The sequence below is a fragment of the Dioscorea cayenensis genome, chromosome 19 (assembly GCF_009730915.1).
Source record: "Dioscorea cayenensis subsp. rotundata cultivar TDr96_F1 chromosome 19, TDr96_F1_v2_PseudoChromosome.rev07_lg8_w22 25.fasta, whole genome shotgun sequence".
NCBI lineage: Eukaryota > Viridiplantae > Streptophyta > Magnoliopsida > Dioscoreales > Dioscoreaceae > Dioscorea > Dioscorea cayenensis.
In genome coordinates, this window is record NC_052489.1 from 24,922,501 (window position 1) to 24,937,131 (window position 14,631).

At 33.1% G+C, this 14,631-nt stretch overlaps 2 protein-coding genes across 4 annotated transcripts; both read right to left on the bottom strand.

The window, feature by feature from the left end:
- Window positions 1–5,049: 5,049 nt before the first annotated feature.
- Window positions 5,050–7,786, bottom strand: LOC120283449 (ADP-ribosylation factor-like protein 8a). The gene is made up of 6 exons (XM_039290142.1): window positions 7,602–7,786; window positions 7,022–7,103; window positions 6,899–6,931; window positions 6,690–6,811; window positions 5,518–5,679; window positions 5,050–5,417 (listed from the first exon to the last, which is right to left on the bottom strand). Exons 1-6 carry the CDS (start codon window positions 7,637–7,639, stop codon window positions 5,300–5,302), a joined length of 555 nt encoding a protein of 184 aa, XP_039146076.1. The 5' UTR covers window positions 7,640–7,786; the 3' UTR covers window positions 5,050–5,299.
- A 907-nt stretch (window positions 7,787–8,693) lies between these two features.
- LOC120249565 (putative FBD-associated F-box protein At5g56560) lies at window positions 8,694–14,631 on the bottom strand. 3 transcript variants are annotated; one of them, XR_005532852.1, is made up of 5 exons: window positions 13,623–14,631; window positions 13,393–13,551; window positions 12,723–13,301; window positions 9,778–9,827; window positions 8,694–9,206 (listed from the first exon to the last, which is right to left on the bottom strand). XR_005532852.1 is itself a non-coding variant. In XM_039258117.1 (4 exons), the coding sequence occupies exons 1-3, from the start codon at window positions 14,565–14,567 to the stop codon at window positions 12,726–12,728; spliced, it is 1,680 nt and encodes a 559-aa protein (XP_039114051.1). In that variant the 5' UTR covers window positions 14,568–14,629; the 3' UTR covers window positions 8,697–9,206; window positions 12,723–12,725. The 3 variants fall into 3 exon arrangements, 2 of the variants coding, with proteins under 2 accessions (XP_039114051.1, XP_039114052.1); XM_039258117.1 differs by lacking the exon at window positions 9,778–9,827 and having other exon boundaries at window positions 8,697–9,206; window positions 13,623–14,629; XM_039258118.1 differs by lacking the exons at window positions 8,694–9,206; window positions 9,778–9,827 and having other exon boundaries at window positions 12,869–13,005; window positions 13,083–13,301.

Below are 14,631 nucleotides of genomic sequence, written 5' to 3' on the forward strand. Positions count from 1 at the left end.
GCATCAGTCCAAGGTCCATGAGACTTCCATCCCAACTCATTAAATCACGTGCGTCACATCCTGATCTTAAGTAGTTTGATCTCATTTTTGTTTCTCTTTTTCAATGATGCAGACGAATTTGACTTTATAAGGGCTCGATAATGAGCTTCATAGTTGCTTTTGTTATTCAGATAAAGGAGAGAGCATCAAGTGCCATTCACATTTCCTTTTAGAGAAATTGGCCTAAGCGATTTGTGGTTTTTATTTTATCTGATTACATGACGTGGATTCAGATATACCTAACCACACTAACATTTACTTCCCTTGAATACATTGTATGACAAATGATGCTTATTTCGTACATTATCTATGTCCGAATTTTACTTCCACACTGGGACCAAAAATTAAGAAACCAAATATTCATTTATCCAATAGCAGTTTTGACTTTTAGTGCTAGGAGAATCTTATCATAAATCTGCTCGAAATAGAGGAGAGCAAGCATTAATGATATTTATGGATATGGTGAGTTTAAGGGTCATGATGGAAGTGATAATTTGAAAGTTTGTCAAGAAATCCTTTTAATGCCTTGATGTGGATTTTTGTGGAAGTTTTACTAGCACTATTTTGTTTTTGTCATTATTGATATATTTTAAAATTGAGGTACATAGTTGGTTCTAAATTAAGCCTTTGTGCTTGATATATATATATACATATATATTCGACTTTGGATAAAGCAGACAGCAAAACAACAGTACAATCCTCTTAACTCCTTTATATAAAGTCACCGCTACTGTACTTTGTAACTATATACATATACACATATACATACTAACTAAGCTTCATCAATTGAGCTCCATTCCTTCATCCAAAAAATAAAGAAACTTTATACCTACAATTTGTTCTTGATGTCCACTTCCGTGACATATATCTGTCCATTTCCATGAGCACCCTCAATGTAGGTAGATGCAAAAGGTTTTCACCGCGGCATATATATATAATATTAATGTTTTCGATATCTAGCATCGTTTTAGAATATAATAATAAACTTTCAAATTAAAGCTTGAAACAAACAATGTAAATTTAGGAGATTAATCTTATTGATTAGAGATGTGCGAGATCTTTATAAAGGTTTGAGGTTTAGGTTTTATACCCATGGTGGTTATATAGAATCTCCTATTATTTGATGCTAACACAATAATTCTAATATTCGAATGGTTGTGTTTTAAGCGAGTTAATTATTGGAGCTGTGATAATAAGCCTAACAATTATATATTTCTCTTAAATTATATATTCTCTACGTAGCATTATCCTATCAGATTGACTGATACACTTTTTGGAATATAAATAACTCCTAAAGTTTAGCTCATTTTAAAATTTTTATATTGATAGTATATGCACAAAATAATTGCAATATTTTGAGGATTAAATATTTAGAAAATAGAATCTATTGATAAATTCTAACTCCATTTGTTTTTAATTATTATTTTTAGTGTTATATTAATTAGCTTGATATAGAATCACTATGAAAAAGTCGCTCCATCTACTAAAATTTTTCATAAAGTTTTAGCTTATTGAAAATATATATATATATATATATATTTAGCTATGTTTGTAAGATTAATTTATTAACCGAAAACTTTTAATTGTTTTTTAATATATTATTATAATAGGTGAGGAAAATGGAAGTTGCTTTGGCATGTTGTTGTTGTTGTATCAATTTAAGGTGATACTTAACAAAAATTAGGATTACCAGCCACAATTCATATAGTGACGAAAAGTCATGATCCGACCACACACCATTTTAGATGCAAAATCATATTTGAAGCATAGCGTGGAATTCATGGAAGATCTTGGATTGCTATATATATAATCAAAATAATGTCTGGTTACGTTACAAGCATCTTAAAATGTGACGAGAAGGAATTATTTGATGTCAAAAATGAATTAGAAGATTTAAAAGTGACTGTTAACGTAAATATTATCGGAAAGCCTTACGTAGTGATTACTAAGAGTTGGACGGAAAATGTGGGTGAATAGGAGCTGAAATCGTCAATAACTGAGAAGTAATATAAATCGCGTGGGTAGAAGATATGCTCTATAGACGATTCCTCCGAATGTGGTCCAAAAACCTCGGTCTTCCTTAGTTATTAAATAAATCTGATTAGGAGTAAATATTATGTGTTTATTATTTTAATGCAAAGTCTAATAATAGCCAATATGTAATAAAAGTTGTGTTTTGTATTTCGTATAGTATACATTATTATTATGTAATTATTAAATATGCTATTATTATTATTATTATTATATATGTTAATCATGAAAAATGAATTTTTAATCTATCAAAATATTATATTATCAACATTTAGGGAGCACATGTTAGGTTGTTATTAAAAATTTCCCCTGCAAAGACATATATAAACTATTATACTATGATTATATTACATAATTATGTATATATATATATATAACCCATGAAAGATCGGCACATCATAAATTTAGTGACTAAAATTAAAGTTATCCCCACTAATAGACAATCTTTTCACAAATTGTCCATCTGATGACACTTTGATCAAATTTTCATTTGTTTGGACTTTTTCATTATAACACACTAAACTTGATTAGACGATTTGGTAATTTAATTTTAATTAAATAATGATAAAAACATATATCACTTATCATTTTGGAAAACACAAAATATTTAAAAGTTGTTATTGTTTTTATATATAAATTGAGTGGATCCCACACCAACCCACCATTTCCTCTATATATATATATATATATGATATTAATATATATATATATATATAGATCAGTCTTATAAATAATTGTATTGTTTTTCATCATATATAAATATAGGCATGATTTTTGTCTATTTTAATTTTGTTTTCATTTTTCCTATTATTGTTCATATATATATACACATGATTTTTCGTATTTTAATTGCAAAAGAATAAAATATATAAATAGATATATTGTGTTTTTATGTTAATTTTTTATTAATTTCTATATATCTATATATGATTTTTTTTTGTTTTTATTATTTGTATATTATATTATTTGTTATTATTTGATTTAAATTTATTTGATAATATTAATGTTTGGTTAGTTTTTCATATTTTTAAGTGATTTTATATATAATTTATTTTTATAATTAGCATCATTAGTTTGAAGCCCATAGCATAAGCATACCCTATATCGATATATAATATTAATCTTAGTGATTTTATTTTTTAAAATTTGTTTGGTTTTGATTTGGCCTTTTTAATGGGTTCCACCAATTCTTTCCTCTCTAATACAAATAATAGTTTAACATTGTTTTTAAACAGTAAAAAATATAGATTTATTGTTTAATTCTCTCTCTCCATATGTAGTTGGTATATATAAAAAAATATATATATAATTATTTTTTGTTTATTTTTATTTTCGATTTTATTATTTCTCTCTATATATGGTTTTTGTTTGTTTTTTAATTTTATATACTACCTAACTGACTCTTATGCTATATATATATATATATAAACACATATTACCTAACTGTCTTTTATAATGTCATTGGCTTGATTTTGATTGAGTTAAGTAAATCACACACCACTCATCTCTCTCTCAGTACAGTACAATATATTATTATTTGCTTTTATTTTTTTCTAAACTTTGGTTTAAATTTTTTTTATTGTTTTTCATACACATATATATAGACATAAACATGATTTTTGTATATTTTAATTTTCTATATATATATATATATATTGTATTTTTATTTTAAATTTGTTTTCATTATTTTTCATCTATATATATGATTATTATTATTATTATTATTATTATTATTATTATTTGTATTTGTTTTATTTAATTTATCTAATAATATTGGTGTTTAGTTTTTTTTTTGTATTTTCTACTAAATGTTTTCTTTTAAATATTATGTATTATTAGCTGAAGCTGTAGCGCAAGTACAAGCATCTATACTAGTATATATATTAAAGGAGAGATTACTGCTGTGTATATATATATATATATTAAAAGAAAAATCACTTACAATCCCGTAATAACTCACTACAAAAAGAGGTAAAAAGTAAAAAGTAAAAAGTAAAAATTTGACACGAACAACACCAATGACTCTTATAGGTGTGACAACAAAATCTTTCGGTTACAAAAATTTGAAGATCAACATTTTCTCATTAGTACAAAACATGCCTAGATGCAAACGTGATATAAATTAAGATGCCGGAATTGTAAGCATGCATATTTCATAAACAACCATTGCTTATGCTTGAATGAAATATAGCGTACTTCCACTAGTCCATGTGTTGTGGTTGAGCGGGGTCCATGTGACAACATCTTAAATAAGTTGTAAACTCAAAGATGTTTACAGAACATAAAGCACAGGATATAAGATATTAGAGAAGTTTAATACTATTGATTTTAAAACATGAATCATGAAGTGAATGAAAAATTAGAGACATGCATGAAGTTCATAAATACAGGAAAACACGGTATGGCCACCTCACCATATATGTAAAAGTACCCGGTTAAAGATCCAAACATTTTCATCTACCTATTATTGACAAGAGAGACTATCTGCACATTGTCCATCTCATCCAGAAGGGCTTTTATTTCTGGAAATTTTTAATTCATAATCACAGTGGAAGTCAATGGTATATACTTCATATTAGGCTACAATACTATTTTCATCTTTTTTTTATAAAAAAATACAATACTATTTATTTGTATTGTGTAATAATGTTTATTAATACTACTGATGTACCATTGTACCTCTTCAGACTTACTTATTCTTTTAACAATGTTTATCGTTTTTGTAAAAAAAAAATTACATATGTAAAACCTAAATTATATATTTTTATTATTCTATTAATTTAACTCGTTCCAACTTTACATTTGACAATTACAATTAAAGGAACAAAAATAAATATCATGGAAAAACGTATGTTTTAAAAGTACATTTAAACCTAAAATATTGCAAAAAAAATTCCTAAATTTATTGGTAAATTGATCCATTAATAAATGAATATATATATATATATATATTAGTTCAACAGAAACCTCAAGAGACACTGAGCATAAAAGATTTATTCCATGCATCGAGATTGCGCAAATAGACAAGAAGTTCAAATAATCAGTATTTCCAAGCTCAAGGAAGGAAAATTTTTCCACAATAGAACCACCTAAAATTTAAGCACTCCATGGACAAATAATTTAATAGAGAGCAGTCACAAAAATAAGCAGCCAGTGAGCTAAACACTATACTCATCAACACCCCAATCACAGCCTCTGAGTAGGAGCCTGAGCTGACTTGAGAGTTGTATTAGTTTTTCGACTTTGAGTGCTTTACAAGCCAATCTATAACAGAGTCGATGTTGGTTGAGTTCTTGCATGAGATCATGAAACAGCAGACTTCTCTATCAGTAATCAATTTCAGTTCCCTGAGAATGCCAGGAATTAACAATGAGAATGATAGAAGCTACATGAAAACTTACTGGATGAAGTTTGGATTTCTACACAGTTAAAATTTTAATTGCTTACATTTCATCAGTCAAAGCTTGTTTTGACAGAGCTTCGGGTTTGTCAATCTTGTTCCCAAGAACCAGCAAAGGGATTCCACTCAGAGATGGCTTGCTAAGTAAGTCATGGAGTTCGTTTCTTGAGATCGACAAGTTATCATGATCAGCTGCATCAACAACATACCTGAAAAAGAATAACTATAAATGTCAACAAAATGGCCATAATAGAAAATGAAAAACAGCAGGATTTTCAATTATTTGGGAGGCAAAGCATTTATGCATCAAATAGAACTTATAGCATTACTTGCGACATGAATTGAAAACCAAACTTTCTCGCTCTCTTTGTCTCCATCTCTCTATATATAACATGTTTCAAATGAGAAAGGAAGAAACTGATACATGGGATGAACAGAAGCAATTGCCACATGATGGTGCTTGGTGGGAAAAAGTTATTGAAGAACAATTTTACAAGAATAATTTTACACAATACTATAGGTTCTCACCACACCTGCGTGCAGCTTTTCAAGAATAGTGTAATTATAATTTAAAACCACCAAAGGTAATTAATTAAGGATCTCTATAAATTCAAGTAGCATCTTATCTTTTCCAAGCCAAACCTATCAAGACATTTCAAGGACTCAACAGCGTTCCCCAAAGGGCACTCAAAAGTCCTTTTCTCTTAGGATGCAAAATAGATAAAATCTGATGAATTCAAAGCAACCAAGTGCAAGAAAATAAAGGAAATGCATTCCCATGATTTCTTTACCTTGCTTCAATGTTTCTTTGAATTATTTCATTTGTCGGTCAACAAAGTGTAGACTATTCATAAAGCTTCTTTTGCTTTAGGTTACATCTGCTTAGCAGTGCATCCAACACTAAAGAACCAGTTTGCAATATGAGCAGCACACATAGTAAGCACATATCAAGAACCAAAATTCTAGCTTCAGGCAGCAACATAAGAAATACAAGCACATCATAAACTCTAGTCAACAAGCCTAATGTCTTTTTTCCAATTTCGTAATGGGTAGCGAACAAAAAATACTAAACCACAACAAAGAATTCTGTAAAACAATAAATTGATGCCACCTATGCACATCAAACAAAACAACATGCAATTTGGAAATGCTACGACGATTGGAGGCAGTTGACCACGACATTCATGAAAAAGATTAGTTATAGAATCAGGAAACATACACAATGGCAGATACAGCGCGACAATAGCGTTCCCACATACTGCGAAACCTTGGTTGGCCACCAAGATCCCACAATTTTATTGTGACATTTCCCTTTGTCACCTTCCTCATATTGAATCCAACCTACAAAAACCAATACAGAATGCTCAGGCCAAAAAAGAAGCATATCTGTATGAAGCCATACTCCTTATCAAGAAAAACTTCACTCACAGTAGGAATCATGTCTTCGCTGTATCCACCAGTCTAAAAAAGAAATGACAAATTTTAGTATGCCAGGCCAGCAGATAATAAAAGAACCGAAAACAACGAGGACAGGCATCTATATATACACACCGCAACGACATTAACGAGAGATGTTTTCCCTGCATTCTGGAGCCCAATCAAAGACAGCTCCATTTCTTGCTTGAAAAAGAGGCTGCAAAAACGTTATAATACAAATTAAATCTACCCCACATTCAGTCCCAGCAAACAACTTTTCAACAACTAGTATACAATCCCCAACCAAAGTGTCAAAAATCAAAACTAATAACATTTATCCCTGATAATAATCAGAAAAGCAGCATTATCCCATCCAAATTTCCTAAACACCTAAACAATCAAATTATATCAGCATAAACCCAAAAATTAATTCTTTTTTCTTAACTTCATACATCATAAATCAATATAACCATTTCCCATACATACTTCACACAACTAACTGTAAAGGAGCAAACTTGGAACTCAATACATCCAAAAAAAATCCCCTTTTTCTATCAAGAAGCTTCAAACCCTAGATCGCAATCACCAAATACATCTAAAACAAAGAACAACTAACAAATAATAATAATAACAACAACAATAAACAACATCAAAAGATAATTAGAAGCAGAATCAAATGGATAACAGAAAGAAACAGAGGGGAATCAACCAATACCTTCGAAGCCAATTAAGAAAAGCCTCCCAGAACCCCATGGAGAGGAATAAGGAATCGATGCACTAGATTATCGATGGAATTAGGGTTTGATGGAGCGAGACGGAGATCTCTCTCTGGTCCGATTTGACGCCGGAGATGCTCCAAAGCTTCCACTCTTCGCCCGGGTTGATAAATAAATAAAAAAATTAAAATATGGAAAATATAAAACCCGTTTATTTATAGACACATGTGATGATGCAAGCAATGCTGCCCTAGGACTTTAAAAGAGTCCTTATTAGAATTCAAATTAAATATATTGGGGGGAAACTGGAAAAGTAATGATAATAATAATTCAAATACTACTTTAAAAAATAATTATTTTAACCAATAATTGGCGAATTCAATATTCTATCTTATCTTTTTTTTATTTTTTTTACTATTGACTGATGAGTCATGTTTGAGCTACCCAAGATTGAAGATAAATTAATATTATATAATGGAGATAATTTGTTGTTTTGGATAAACATCTCTATCCTGTTCCATGTATATAAGTCTAGTATTTTCCAGACTCTTGGTGATTAAACTAATTCAATTTTCAATACCTTCATAGTAAATTTTTTGTTTTCACCTTTTCATTGGCACGATAAGCTTATATATATATATAATTACTTTGAAGATTAAATGGTAAAATACATGTTCAGCAGAATTCAACCAAAATCAGGATAAACTTTCAAACGTTGAACTATCATGAGAGACATTGAATTTGGGAACCATAGTTTCATAAAAACTAGTGATGGTGATGCATGAATCCAAAGAAATGCATCACTAAAAAGTCCACAAATAAAGGTAGCAGTATGCTTTCCAGCATTCATGACAACCTGAAATTTAGAAGTATGCACATGATCATAAAGGCAACTTTCTTCTCATCTGCTTACCTATAGAAAAAAACACGAACCAACTTTCCAACTTATCTTTCATTTTTCCACAATCAAAACACAACCAAGAAGAAGACAAAATTTTACAATCTAATAAGTATTACACACAAGACACAGCCATGTACATAACAACATAGTAAATTACAAACTCAACAAACAAAAATTGCAGTTTCTTGTGATCATAAAGGAGAGAATATAGCTGAGCAAAATCAGACTGCAGTAAAATGCTTATAAGTTTGACAGATCAATATCAATATATTGCATGCAGGGATATCGTTAACAAGACTTCGTATCAGTTCAGGCTTGACAATGCTCAGATAATACTCAGACATCAAGCAACATCTATGAAACACAACCTAACTATATATATATATATATATATTGATTTACAAGGCTATAACAAAACAGCATATCTGTCTGTTAAGGCTTACAAGACGTAACTTTTCTTTGGGTAGATTTCTAAACATAAAGTGCTGTACAAAATGGGTCATACAAATGCTAAAAGCTATAGGGGTGTCTTTTAATATGATATATGGCCATCATTGAAGGAACTCTTTTAAACCAAAAAGAATTCAAACTCAGTGCCTCCTTCCTTGATTGTCAATCTGCATTCCAGAAGAAATACAAAAATGCTGCAGTCCACAGCATGGCTACTAATGCCAGCAGGCGGGCAATCTTTCAGGCCAGATCCCTGTAAAAATGCACAAGAGCATAAAATATACGTGGCCCAAAGATATTAGACAAAAGACAGAATATAAAAACATATACTATCAGGAAGAGTTTTGAAGAATAAAATTGAAATATAATCGCCATTATAAACAAACTTCTTTCATCTCCAGCTGAAAGTTGAAAGCCTACAGAAGGAAGATACCACTTTTGATTTTCCTGGCACACTTGCAAAGCAAAGAAGCAGGAAGGCCTTCTATGGAACTTCATTCACAGTTCACAAATATAATTTTACTAAAACAACACACAGCAACAAAAGCAAATACCAACACAAGACCGACACTCCATTTAAAACATGCACACTCAAACATTGATGGCAAGTATACAGTTTTGAATTAGAACAAGACCTGAAATAACACACTCCATTTGAAATATACACAAGCAAATATTGAAGGCTTGAGCGTAAAGTCTAGATATATACCATAAAGGTTTGATTTTGCTAAGGAAAACTGAGATGGTTAAAGGTCCAAGAACTTATGAAACTGCTTTACAAGAAAAGCAATGTAGTAATATATGAATAAAATCCTAGGACTCACCAGACATTAGAAAGATAAAGAATTTCCCATTCCCAGAAAATGAATATTTTCTGCACATGAGGAAGTACAATAGTAGATCACAAAAATTGTATAGCTGAAGTTTATCTGTTTCCATAAAAAAGTAAGACTAAAAGTAGTATTTCCTTTGCAATCCAAATTTATATAAATGAGAACATCCATAAAATACTACTGGCAAAGATCTCACTACTTGATTCCTAAGTGTTGAAATCTTAAACAACTCATGTCAAGATAGATATCCAATAATGTAAGAGCTACTGCATGTGCATAAACAATCAGTGCTATGCTAGAACGTAACCTGAATCTGAATGCACTTGCTATGTATATTTCTTTGTTGTAATCATATTGGAACTATTACCACCACAGGACATATCAATGCAGTTGCCAAACATAAATTCAGGAGATGACAAAATCAACTCAAAAACTTACATGTTTCTCAATAACGCCACGGCATGTCTGTAATTAATCTTTGCTACTATATTCTTTATATTTGGTCTGCATCTCTATGTGAACCTCAGCTGCATAAATTTCCGGAAGGAAAGCATGTTCCTTTATTTTCTATTATCATGATATTTTATGCTTGCAATTTAAGTTTCTGAATTAGAGACCACTCAAAAATATTTAAAAAATGTTATTGTTGGTAAGGAAATGGGGCACATATAGACACAAATATGTCAGTATTGTTACAGGATCATTGTAAGGGCACATCAATAATATCAACTTCTTGTACCAGCAATATTACCAATTTTTTCCCCTCTATAGAACAATGTAAATCTTGCTTAATTAGCCTAAAGAATAATTAATTGTTACCAGTGACATAATTACTAATTCTAGGGATCATAAAAGATCTCATCAATGAATATGATAATGTCTCATCCAATGACATGAGGTTTGAACTACATACTCAATCAGCCAAGGACTCCTAAATTGTTTAGTTTAGGAGCAAGCAAGACTCAATGCTACACAAAAAGGAAAGATCATACACCAGCTCTTCTTTATCATAAGTAAATGATATCCTCCACAAATTTGGTTTCAGTGCACAAGGTAAACAACACCGACTTGATAAAGATTCAGAAAATAATGGTGCATATATATACTAGATCTGCCAAACCCATTTTTCTATACCCACATTTTTTATGGGAATTGGATTTCTAAAGAATAATTATTCCTTGATTACCCTCGTGAATGATGAAATTAGTCAACTTTAGGACAACCTCAAAAGGAATTCTGTCTAATAGTTTATTGCTTGAATTATTATGTAAAAGAGTTCTATACTATTTCACAGGCATCTCATGGGCTGAAAATAGGATCCATGCTTATTTATCAAGCCACAGCATAAAATAAAATGAGCAATCTACGTGAATTTTGAGATGGCAAAAGGCAGCAAGTCCTACGTGCTCAATCATGAGAAACAACTTTATTACATGTAATAATCATGACCAACTCAATTAAATTTTGAGATGGCAAAAGGCAGCAAGTCCAATGCACACAAGCACAACAAACAACTATATAACTTGTAATAATCATGACCAACTCAATTGAAGATGGCGAAAGGCAGCAAGTCCTATGTGCTCAAGCACGACAAACAACAACTTTATAACATGCAATAATCATGACCAACTAAACTTTGCATTAGTACTCTCTTATTGGATGATAATGTTTTGAAGCTATCCAGCTTGAAACAGACATAATCACCAATAACCCTTAGTGATAAATACAGGTGATATTTCTCAAAACTTTCTATTGAGGGTGATTCAAATCTCACTTAAAAGAAATCCGTATAACTGCACATCTCCTATGATATTTTAAGAACTCACAAATAGAGCTCTAAAGCTTAGTTAACCAACAGGAAGGCATAATTCTAGAAGTACTCACATTTAAGCAGGAGAAGGGAAGCATTTGAACTAAAAGGGGAAGCCACACCCCTGATGAAGCTCAGGAAGGGATAGCATAGCATTGGGAGAAGTATGAAAAATCTCCTCAAATAAAGATTTGAAGTTTGATTAAATTCATCCTTGGGTCTGCTCAATGAAAGGAGTAGGCATGGTCCAATTAGATTTTCGATAAAATTATGCATAAATAATGTGTGTGTTTGAAGTAGAATGCAGGTATACAAGAGGCTGCCAAGACAAAAGGCTGAAGAATCTGGCAAGTCAATCAGAGGTGGGAGCCTTCCATATTAAGGATGAAAATGGTTCTTACAGGGAGATAACTTAAGAGCAGATATGCATGTAATTGACTGAGATCATCGAGACAAAAGCAAAACAGGCAAACAAAGAAGCAAATCCCTAGTTGTAAACTTTAAAAAGTTTTTTTTTAATTAAAGAAAAACTCCCAAATGGCGATTTTAGCTAGAAAAAATAACACTCAGTTAAGCTACATAAGGCCAACATTGACTAGAAAATAAAAATGGTGCTTATACCATGCCAAATGAATCAAAATAAATATAAGGCATAAACCAAACGCACCACTTTATGAAAGCCAAGTATCGATAACACAATTGGCATTACAATAATAGAAAGGTATAGTGGTCAGAAAAGAAATCAATCACTGCTAGAGGAAGTTTTACAGCACAAAAAATCCACTTCTCACATACGATATTGAAGGAAAAAGAGGAAAGTGCATACATAACAAAGATCACAAAAAAGGCAACACAATTTGGAAAGATAATAGGATAACAGCATACTTATGCAACATAAAAGCTCCAGAAAAAACTATAAATTTCAACTAGGTCAAACAAAGTTATTTAAAAAATTGGAATGTTTAAGTTTTGGTAAGATGTTCAACCAGAATCAACCTAATCTGTCATGAGCTAATATGTTATAAATTGCCATGTAAATTACTAGCATGTGGAGAAAATTCTGCGGTTATGTGACTATATGCATTTGATTAAGTGTAAATATCAAAACTAAATTCATGAGGCTTACTTTCTATCCAGATCCAACACTGTCACTTAGAGCATCTATTGGGAAATTTTGGTTGAGATTTTCATATAGGGCCCAATCCATCTCATCATCACCATCATCATCATCATCACCTTCATCATTATCATCATCATCGTCGTCGTCATCATCATCATCATCGCCATCACCATCGTCATCGTCATCATCATCATCATCAGTGTCTTCATAGTCATCATCATATTCTTCATCATCCTCATCATCAGAATTAGATAGAATGGGATATAAAAGTTCATGAATCTCCTCATTGCTACGCATAAAAAAATCATCAATGGTAAATTTCTGCAAATTAGCAGCATTCTTCTGAAGAAATTTTGTTAGAAGTACTTCATTCTTAGTTCCCATGAAGTGTTCAATGGCAAGAATCTTCAGACAATTTAACGCATTCCCTGGTCCCCCACAAACTTCTGGCAGATCCACATAGTCCCTTTCAAACTTCTCCTCCACAGCTTTAACAAGTTCTGCAGGGAGAAAAGATTTGTAATAACACAAACCCAAACTTCGTTTCATCTTGTTCTTGGCCTTCAACCTCAGCTCCCTGTTAAACTGCAAGCTCAAATCGAGATAAGAATATCAGCAGAAAAACTTAAAGGTCAGCCATAAAACACGAGAACTTGAGCAATGCAGCCCGCCATACTCTTATACAGAGACTCTCCAACAGTGGACACTCTTTGACGTTACAGATGAAGCTAGAAAGCAGAGGACCAGTAACCCAATCAATCTCACAGGTCAACTTATGGAGATTCTTGAACATGGCATCATGAATTCCATTGACAAACTTCCTCGGAATCACAAACTACAATCACCCGATCAACAATGAGCAGAATACCAATGAATATAAAGCAAGTAGTCAAAATGCAGAGAAACCTGGTAGAACAAATTGTTCAAAGTGAGAATTTTAGCGTTTGAAACAGCAGAGACAAGCCCCAGCCAGCAGCTCTCACTCTTGAACTTGAATTTGGCGATGTTCCTCAGCGTAGCATCAACCAGACAAGGAGAACCGTTCCAGAAGAGAAGATTAAGATCGCCGACGAAGAGGATCGAGGTGATATTCGGCGCGACGATGTTGACAGTCACCGGGGCACCATAAGACTCAGACAAAGCGAAGCTCGCGAGCTTCGGGAGCTTCTCCGGGGAAACATCAAGACGAGTCACCCCAAGAAACCCTTCCATCTGAAAAACCTGGAGAAGAGGGCAGGCAGCGAGGATGGCGGCGAGGGTGAGAGTATGGATCGAGACGTGCTCGAGGAGCAGGGTCGAGAGGGCACGGAAGCCATCGAAGTTTCTAGGGATAGTAGGAATGACAACGCTCTTGATTTGTAGAAACGCGAGAGTGCGGCATGAGTAGATGGAGCTGGGCAAGGAGGTGACACCGCCGGCGGGGAAGGACTTGCCCTGGATGCTGAGTTCGCTGACGGCTAAACGGGCGGCGGCGCGGAACCAACGGTCAACAGTGGCGGCGTTGGACGGGCGCAGGTCAGGGCCGGAGGGGAGCCAGAGGTCGACGGCAAGTCGACGGAGTGTACCGGGGGAGGCGGCGGAGAGGGCCGCGTCGACGGCGGCGGCGTGAGAGGTGGCGGCGGCGACGAGGTCAAGGTGGTAGAGAAGGGGGAGGTCGATGGACGGATGGGATGCCCAGAGGCGGATCCAACGGCGGGATAGGGCGCACGTGCGGGCACGTGACTTGGTGTCTGGCAAGAACGCGAGGATTTGGTGGAGGAGCTCCGAAGGAAGGGCACTGAGACGGTCCCCTTCGTCATCAGTGGCAGTGGTAGTGGTACTCTTTGCTTCATCACTCTTTGAGTGTCCCATTTTTTTTTTTTCTTTTCTTTTCTTTCCCTTCTCCTCCACTGGATGGTGGGAGAGAGGGACAAGT